Here is a 9547-nt window from a genome sequence, read left to right on the forward strand (position 1 = left end):
TTACTCTAATGAACACACAAAATTCTAACATGATTAGTTAGGCACAGTTAACATTCAAACAGTTCTAACCATTCATGGTGATTCTGAAGGTACTAACCAAAAACATTTGGATATTTAAAAAAACTTAAAATTAAAAAAAAATTTATTTATTTAGAAAAATTTTTTTAATGTTTATTTATTTTTGACAGAGAGAGACAGAGAACGAGCAGGGGAGGAACAGAGAGAGAGGGAGACACAGAACCCGAAGCAGGCTCCAGGCTCTGACCTCTAAGCACAGAGCCTGACGCGGGGCTCGAACCCACGAGCTGTGAGATCATGACCTGAACCCAAGTCAGTTGCCTAACCGACTGAGTCACCCAGGCTCTCCTAAAAAATTTTATTTTAAAGAGAGAGAGAACCGACAGGGGAAGGGCAGAGGGGGAGAGAGAGAGAGAGAGAGAGAGAGAGAGAGAGAGAGAGAATCCCAAGCAAGCTCAATGCTCAGCACAAAGCTGGTCTCGATCCCATGACCCTGAGATCATGACCTGAGCAAGATCAAGAGTCAGATGCTCAACCGCCTGAGCCATCCAGATGTCTTCCCCCAAAAAACTTTTAAATAACTTATGGACTAAAGAAGAATCAGAGTGGATATTAGAAAATTCTTAGAGCCAAAATGATCCTGAAAATATATGCATCCATATGTGTAGATACTGCTAAAAATGGTGCCTTGAGGGACATCCACAGACTTACACACTGATATTCTAAAAGAAGATTGAGAATGGATCAGCCAGGCATCCAGCTCAAGAGCTGAACAGCCCTTGATCCAACAAGAGCAGAACAGCCCCAAAGGAAGAAGTCGCTGGAAATCCTAAAGAGCAGACATTAATGAAGTAGAAAACAGAGATGCGGTAGAGACCATTAACAAAACTCAAAGCTGCATCTTTAGAAAGACCAATAAGGGGGCTCCTGGGCGACTCAGTCGGTTACGCGTCTGATTTTGGCTCAAGTCATGAACTCATGGTTCTTGAGTTCGAGCCCCACATTGGGAGCCTGAAGCCTGCTTCAGATTCTGTGTCTCCCCCCATCTCTCTCTGTGTCTCTCTCTCTCTTTCTCCATGTCTCCCTCTCTCCCTGTCTCCCCTGCTCCTGTTCGGTCTCTCTTAAAAAAAAGCATTAAAAAAAAAGTTTTTGAAAAGACTAATAAAAGAAACAACTTATTCTAATGTTGACGAAGGAAAACAAGAGGACAGGGAAAAATAAATAATATTAGGGATGGAAAGAGAAACACACATAGAGGGGGGCAGAGATTTAAAAAAAAAAAAACAAAACAATGGGGGCTAGGTACCCGGCTGGCTCAGTGTGAAAAGCATGAGACTCTTGATCTTGGGGTGGTGAGTTCAAGCCCCACGTTGGGCATACAGATTACTTAAACCAACAAACAAACTTAAAAAGATAAGTTCTGTGAGCACCACTCCCTGGGAAAACCTCCAGGAGGGCAGGCATCGGGTGTGGGCCTCAGCCCTTTGGCACTAAACACCGGGGCAGGGGGGCCGGGCGAGGGAGGTGGTGCACACTGAGGTTGTGGCTTTCGGCCAGGTGTCCCCAGGTATCCCGCTGGCCGAAGGCCAGGCCTCCAGAGCAAGCTCTTGAGCCAGCTCCCGCCAAGGACACTGGCCAGGTATCAGCCAGGCCCATACAGGCACTGCACGTGGGGGCCCCCGCGGGCCGAGCCGGCAGGATTCCCGTTTGTTTGTGACCGGCCGCCTCTCTCGGAGACGCAGATATCAGTGAAGATCATCAGAGAAATTACCGTCCGTCCACAGAGGGGCAAGGGGTCTGCTTGCGATTTGTTTTGTTCTTGAACTGTGTGGGGTGTATTACCGCAATTCAGTAACGCTTCATAGTGATAACTTGGGATTGCTCAGGAAAAAAAATAAAATTAGCCTGCGACTCTCTTTGGGGGAGAACATTTAGAATTACTTAATAGGAATAGTTGAGGCGCTAAGAGTTTAAAGAGAGAGGCTTCAGTTTATCTAGAAAATCCCATCCTCAGAAAACCTTCCATCAGACAACCCTTCCCCTGAAGTGGTCTTGTTTTCTATCGACGATGACAGCGCTCCCAGGTCACCCTGACGAGGTGCCTGGCTTCCACATGGCCCAGGGACTCTCTAGAGCTGGCCGTCTGGCTGACGTGTCCAGCCTCAGCTAAGTCACTGGGGACCTCTCCCCCTGAAGCTTTTATCACAGTATATCATACCCATAGTTGAAAACAATTAAATAGTGCAGCGGTCCCTTTACTCCCCCCTGCCCTCCTCTCCTTAGAGACAACTGCTTGTCGTCCCATAACCTGGCTGCTTTGGGTTCTTTGGGTCGTTCCCTCCAGCGCCCTCCTACACGATCGGCTCGTGCCTCTAGATAATGCCCATTTCTCTGTGTGTCCATCAGACCGCGTCCTCCCTGCCCTCCCCGTGTGATCGCATCACTATTCATACCTCCGCTGTCAACAATAGTCACTTTTTTGTCTTGTTCCGTCAAATACATGGCGTCTCCTAGCTCCCCAGCTCGTACGATGGGACCCTATCGGCGCTCTCGGCTGGCAAAGAAAGGAAGCGACCCCCGCCCCTCACCTGTGTCCTGTTTCTACCGCCTGCTCCCAGTCCTGCCGAGCCAAGAACAGCCGCATCTTTAGGACGAGGGCGGGCAGGAAGCTCCCAGAGATGCCGGTGATCTGGTTCACCACCTCCAGGGCCTCTGAGTAGTTCTGCTGCAGCATGAAGTATGTCGCCTATTGAAAGCCCAAGAGAAGAGTCTCCATCGGTGCCCACGAAGAGAGGGGGCGGTGTCAGTGTCTCTGCCAGGACAGGAGCAGAGCCTGACACGTGGGTACTGTAGGCCCCCTCGAAGCCCCTGGGGAAGCAGTCAGCGCTCAGAGCGACAAATCAGGGTCCACAGCAATCTTGGGCTCCTGGACAGGCAAGGCAGGGGCTCCAGGGAGACGGGTGAGCCCCGAGCAGGCGTGGGATCCAGCAGGGCCACGCGAGGGGACCCACTAGAGGGAGGCCCGGGGGTGCCGGGCACTTCTGAGTTCCACCAACAGCCCACTCGTTTCCCATTCGCTTTCTTTTTTAAATCTTTTTTTTTTTTTTTTTTTTTAACGTTTTATTTATTTTTGAGACAGAGAGAGACAGAGCATGAACGGGGAAGGGGCAGAGAGAGAGGGAGACACAGAATCAGAAGCAGGCTCCAGGCTCTGAGCTGTCAGCACAGAGCCCGACGCGGGGCTCAAACTCACAGACCGCGAGATCGTGACCTGAGCTGAAGTCGGACGCTTAACCGACTGAGCCACCCAGGCGCCCCAATCTTTTTTTTTTTTAATGTTTATTTTTGAGAGAGAGAGTGTGTGAAGTGAGGGAGGGCCAGAGAGAGGGGGACAGAGGATCTGCTCTGACAGCGGAGGGCCCCGTGCGGGGCTCGGAGTCACGAACTGCAAGATCATGACCTGAGCCCAAGTCAGATGCTGAACCCCGTTCGCTTTCTTCAAGCTTATCGCTGAAAAGCGCTCACCCAGGCCCAGGGGCGGCTAGTGTTTGCGGGTAACCCCCTTAAAAAGCGTTTTGTTTTTCTCTGTCAGGGCCCCCTGGGCCAGAGTTTGGCTTCTGCGGGCCAGTGCCAGCCACCAGGTTCTCCTGAGTGAGGCACGACATGTGCCTGAGGGGCAGAGGGCACTGCTCCCAAAGGACTTGAAACTGGGCTCTGAGGGGAGCTTTTGTTAGACCTTCGGCAACCCGCCCTTCCACGACTTATTAAGAACAAGAGGAGGACTGTTCTAGATGAAGGTTTATGCATACATGTGCTCACTGCAGCCCTTTCTTTTTTTTTAATGTTTATTTATTTTTGAGAGAGAGAAAGAGAGAGAGACAGTGTGAATCGGGGAGGAGCAGAGAGAGAGGGAGACACCGAATCCGAAGCAGGCTCCAGGTTCTGAGCTGTCAGCACAGAGCCCAACGCGGGGCTCGAACCCATGAACCGTGAGATCCTGAGTCGGACGCTTAACCGACTGAGCCACCCAGGGACCCCACTGCAGCACTCTTTCTAAATGTAAACTGAAGACGATCTCAGGGTCCAAACAACAGGAGATTGGGGTGACAAATTACATTCGGCCCAGGCGACAGGGAACTGGCTTGATGGAGATGTTCAAGGTGACATTTACATATGGTGGAATCTTACGTGAAGTAAAGGGAACCAAATGACAGGAGGCCCTGTGATTACAGCTGTATTAAACATATTAAAGATGTCAATGTTAAACACACTAAACAACGCTATCTCCTGCCCTGCAGAGGTGCTCAGTGGGAACCCTTTCAGGACCAGGAGAGCTGGCAGCTGACAGCTGACCCCTGTGGGGTCATCCGTGGCTAAAGGAAGCGGCCTCGTGCCAGGTCACACCCGTCCCCAGGGGGCAGCCCCCATCCAGCACGTGGTCAGGGAGGGGCCGCCCCAGCCCTAGAACCCCGACTCGGCTGAGGCCTGCGCCGTGTCACGAAGCCACTTCTGTCACCCAGCCCTGCGTTCACTTTTCTAAGATATCTACAAAGAGGAGGGAATAAGAGGCTAGTTTTTCTTTCATAGGCTGATTCCGTGAGGGTCACGTAAGAAAAAAGGAACTTAAGTGGAGATCAGAAAACATAAAACTTGCCACGCACCTCCCTCATCTTACGGCCCATTGAATTTAACGGGTGAGAAGAGAAGAGGCAGAGACAAAAGGACAGACCCTGAGAAGACCCCCCCACCCCCGCCCATGCAGAACGAGACGGGAACCCACACCGAGCCGGAAGGACTGTGACCACCGAGTGGACCCTGACTGTCTCTGGGCCCCCGCTCCTCATCGGCCAGGAGAGGGCCTGGAGACAGAGCGTCTGGCCCGAAGTCCCCTGGTGGATCTTTGGCTCCAATGGCCCAGGCAGAGACGACCCCCCGCCCCGCCTCCGTCCCCCGCTGCCCACCTTTCCCATCAGCCCCAGCACATCTTTGGCGTCCTGCATTCCTTGTTCCAGGTACTTGATGGATTTCTTCACGATGTGGGGCTTGTCTGAGGTGAGGTCCACCCAGCCTCTGAGCACATAACCCTGGGATCAGAACAAGACAGAAGATGAAGTCCTTGGCCGCGCAGAGCCTCTTGTCCGACCCCTGTCACTCTCCACCCCCAGGCCCTGCCAGGCACACCTACTTGCAGACTCCAGGGCGGCCCTGCTCTCTCTCACTGTCAGGACTTCGCTCTGATTGCTCCTTCCCAGCCCAGCCCTCCTGACCAAAGCCCCCTCACCCGGTCAACTACCACTGGTCTCTAAAGCTCAGCCTGGGAGGGCCCTCCTGTCAGAAGCCTTCCGTGACCTTCCAGGCTGGGCTTGGGCCCTTCCCTGGACCCCTGTGGCTCTGCTACCCCTACTGACACACTCCCACCCGTCTTGTCATTGGCTGTCTACTCAACACTGGGATCAGGGGGCCACCACTCCAGCCCTCTCCATGTCCTAGCCCAGCGCAGGGCCCGGCCTGCATGGAGGCAGGAACGAGCAGGGGCCATTGTGAGCTCGGGGGCCTTGCCAGTCCTGCTCCAGCCTTCACCCAGTCTCTGCTGGATAGGCAGCCGGGCCTGGGAGGTGAGGTCCGAGGTGTAGTTGGACCACATTGCCCTGAAGCATCCCTCTGCCCTGGACCAGGGTTTCTCACTCTTTACCGTTACTCTCCTCCTAAGGAGCCTTTCCAGACATTTTCCCGAATCGTTTCCCCTCCCTCCAAGACATTTTAATATCACAGATATATTATCTGTTTATGTAGTGTGTAAATCTGTGTTTTATACTTTTTTTTTTTTTGCCCCCGCCCCTCTGTGTGTTATATAGTAAGATTTTTCTCACCCCCTCCTCCGGGAACCAATTTTCACCCCTTTGGCGGGGGGGTGACATCACCCCTGCTGCGGTGGTGACTAGACTGAGCCTAGATTGAGGCTTCAAACTCTACCCTTAGTACAGGTCCCCCACGTGTGAGATCCACAGCATGTGAGATACAATATGCGATCCACTGTATGGGCCGCCGCTGACGGCCAGCCGACCCCTGCAAGAAGGCAAGGTAGGCCCACGGTGGAGACCGCTCATCTAGTTTGCCAAAAGAACCAGGAAATCTGGCCTTTTAGGTAAAAACCTTTTGGTTTCTCAATGTCAGCAACTCATCCGAGATTTTAAAAATATACAGCACAGGCTACGGAACACCTGTCTGCAGATCAGACTCCGGACGCGTGCCAGCGTGTACTCGGCTGAACCCTGAGACAACGTGGGCGGGGGCCCCTGGGAGACCCAGGGTCTCGTCCGTGCCCAGGTGCGGCCCTCTCCCAGTCCCCGGGGTGCCCCGGGGGGAGTAACGGTCACCCCAGGCTGATGTGTTTGGATGCTGCTTTCTGCAGCTGCTGCCCTCATGATGCCCGAGGCAGGTACCTCTCTGGGGCTGCTGGAAACTTTCAGCGTGCGGTCGATGTACTCCTTGGCCTTGTCACGGTGGCCCACAAGCCAGAGGAAGAGACCGGCATAGTACAGGGCAGTTCCGCTGGCTGTCTTGCGGATTTCCTTCAGGCTGTTCTCGAGCTCCTGAACGACTTCTCGATCTGTGAATCCGAGAGGAGGGGGAGGGCAAGGCAGAGTAAGCAGGGCGGCCTGGCCCCGCAGGAGGCACTGAGGGCTCGGGGACCTCTCTGGCCGCTCTGAGCCTCCTCTAACACGCGGGAGACTCCAAGGAGCCCAGGTGCTGGAAACCCCAGGAGCCGCCCACGCCCGCACTTGGCTTTGCTGGCTGAGATTTATCTTTTCTCCTCTGTGCCTGGCAGCTTGCTGAGCAGACAGACCAAACCGAATCGCCTACCTCAGGCCCACAGTCCATCCTGGGAGGGGACATCGTGGTTCGTAGCGTCTTGGAATCTTTCCCTGCCTCTAGAGAGGTGGACATTAGGGGTGGGACTATTTACACCAACTCGATTCGCCCTCATCAAGATCTTGGCGAAGGAAAGAGGGTGTCTTCCCAACCCTTGGGAGCTGGAAGGAGGACCCCTCCCGCTGTCACCCTCTCTGCGCATGGCTCCCGCTCAGTCGGGCCTGGGCACGGGTCTTCCTTGAGGCCCCTGGGGGAGGGAACGGAAGTCCCTCCTCACTGGCCAACAGCATGTGCTGTCATCGGGGCACGTATCTCCTGCGGCGGCCCTTGGGGGCTGCATCCCTGGAGCGGGGCGGTCTCTGCCCCGCTGGGCACGGCCGCACTCACCGACAGCTGCACAGCACTTGTGAGCATAAATGAGGGCCATGATGGAGCACAGGGACACGTCTGGGTGGTTCCGGATGCTCTCCAGGTTGCTGATGGCATCCTGGATGCGCTCTGCAAAGAAGAGCCCACGTGGTTACGTTCTGGGGCTCCAGGCCCAGAGGGCAGGACGCTCTGCGGCAGACACGTGGGAACCCGTCGCGGAGCTGACCCAAGCCTTGGCACCACCTGGCTCCAGCCAGAATCATTGGGCTAACTGGTCCCAAACGTCCCCAGTGGCCCAAGTTCCCTGAAGGGGCTGTTGGTACCAGGGTGCAGGCTGCAAGGGGCGGCTGGAGGGCTTGGAGCTCAGATGTACCTGTGAGTCCTCGCAGGCTGGGACTTCGGGCTGGGGGCCATTTCTGAAGAACGGCCTCAGGGCATGCCCAGCCAGCTGCCCAAGAGCCACAAATTACACGTATCCCCCTGCGCCCAAACTAGATACGGATCACACAGCCATCTGCGGATTAACCTGGGAGTCTAGCTACTGAGCGTAAGACCTCTTCCGTGGGAACGTGACTAGGGTGGAGGCAGGCATCCAGGCCGAGCCAGAGCGACAGTGCTGGGCTGGTGCCTGAGGTCAGGAGGCCGACACTGCCCAGTCCTTACCTTCTCTGAGGATCCCATAGGTTTTAAAGAACTGCAGTACGGGGTCGTTGCTGAATTTGTCCAGGCCCAAGGCCGCAGCCTGCTGCACGTGGTGGAAATACCGTTCCTGGCTGTAGTAAATGATCCCAGCCTGTGGGGAGGAAGTCACGGTTGCAACAGCCCCAGTCCCTTCTCTGTCTCGGTTCTGGCCCACTTTCTCCCCCGCTCCCTGCTCCTCCTCTGTTCCGGAAAAGGAAGAGAGAAAGGACATTCAGGCCTCATTCAGTTCTTCCCCAGCCCCAAGAGCAACTCCATGCCATTCCCTAGGAAGGAGTCTGGAGGTGTTTGTGAATTATCCACAGATTATGGGTCAACGTGATGGAGAATTCAACTGAGGCTTTGTCTCAGGAAGGGAATAAGGGGAAAGAGAGAGGACAAATGATAAGAATGGTGACGCCACTCGTGAGAGTTGTAAGTTATTGTGGGTGAATCGCCTGTTGGGAACTGTATCTAGGGCTTTCCATCCATTATCCTATGCATTATTCTCTCCATAGCCTTCACAGTTAAAGAAGCTAAAGCCCATGCACAGTGTGGCTTCACAAAGGTCATGCAGTAAGACGGGCTGAGATTTCAAAGTGAAGTCTCACTTCCCCTAAAGGTTGTGGGTACGGGGGTTGGGGAGAGATGTGGTTGGGCTGTAAACAGCCTCGTGGGCCGTTTGAAAGAGCTCAGACATCATCCTCAGGGTAATAGGAAGCAGCTAGAATGGGTTTAAGCGGGAGGAGGGATGTGTTCATATGTGTGTGTGGGGGTGTGTGCGCGGAGGGATGAGCAGTGGCTCTGGTGCAGGGACTGCTCGTGAAGAGAGGTGAAGCAGAGAACTATGTGAGGTGGGGGTGGGGGTGGGGGTGGGGGTGGGGGGACTGTTCCAGGTGCCTGGGGAGGGACGGTGGTGATTCTGGATTAGGAGATAAAAAGCAGTGGGTGATGCCAGGAGACATGTGGGAGCTGACATTTCCTGCTGATTAAAAAGGACCTGAGATGGGTTGCAGTTAAGGCTGCAGGATCAAATAGCGGTGCCATATCCGAGATGGGGGACGCAGAAGAGGCAGAGGCAGGGGAGAGGGAGATGATGGCAAGATGACAGAGATGGGTTTAGGATACTTTGGTTTGGGGGAACTCGAGGACAGGATTGGGTGGGGATACCGATTTGGGGCTTAGGGTGCACAGAGAACACCAGAGAAAAAAAGATGCGCTCGCCAGGAACAGTGAGGCCAGAGGGGGCCAGGACCTTCGTTAGCGGCCGGCGCGGGGAGCGAAAGGCGGGTAAAAGGCGCAGCAGGAAGGGTCGGAGAAGTGGCAGGAGAGCAGCCGGGGGGCGAGGGTCTCGGGGCCAGAGGCGGAGAGTCCCGAAGGGCAAGGCAGGGCAGCGCTCTGGCCACGCACCATAAGGGAGGAGTCGCTGGTGCTCATCTCCGGCGCCCGCGGCTCCGAGCCCGGCTCAGGGGGCGTCGCGCTGAGCCGGATTCCCGAGTCAGGGTCCTGGGCACGCCTCTCGCGGCCGGAAGTTGGAAGAGCGCGTCCCTGGAAGCGGAGGGGGCGGGCCGGTTGCCTAGGGCGTCAGAATCTGGGGTGGGAGGGGCAG

General features: G+C 55.0%; 1 protein-coding gene across 3 annotated transcripts in view; it reads right to left on the reverse strand.

The window, feature by feature from the left end:
* The window catches only part of TTC21A (tetratricopeptide repeat domain 21A), a 35165-nt gene extending 25636 nt beyond the window's left edge, over positions 1 to 9529 (reverse strand). For 2 of the 3 annotated variants that reach the window (XM_078432470.2, XM_060638280.3), the window contains exons 1-6: positions 9349 to 9519; positions 7924 to 8053; positions 7279 to 7389; positions 6462 to 6628; positions 4980 to 5102; positions 2607 to 2764 (exon numbers count right to left, since the gene is read on the reverse strand). In XM_078432470.2, the coding sequence (XP_078288596.2) occupies positions 2607 to 2764; positions 4980 to 5102; positions 6462 to 6628; positions 7279 to 7389; positions 7924 to 8053; positions 9349 to 9375 (716 nt within the window). In that variant the 5' untranslated portion in view covers positions 9376 to 9519. Of the gene's footprint in view, positions 1 to 2606; positions 2765 to 4979; positions 5103 to 6461; positions 6629 to 7278; positions 7390 to 7923; positions 8054 to 9348 lie in introns of all 3 variants that reach the window. The other variant, XM_078432471.2, reaches the window with a different exon arrangement.
* Positions 9530 to 9547: the final 18 nt, after the last annotated feature.

Source organism: Panthera onca, chromosome C2 (genome assembly GCF_046562875.1).
Source record: "Panthera onca isolate mPanOnc1 chromosome C2, mPanOnc1 haplotype 2, whole genome shotgun sequence".
In the NCBI taxonomy this organism is placed as follows: Eukaryota; Metazoa; Chordata; class Mammalia; order Carnivora; family Felidae; genus Panthera; species Panthera onca.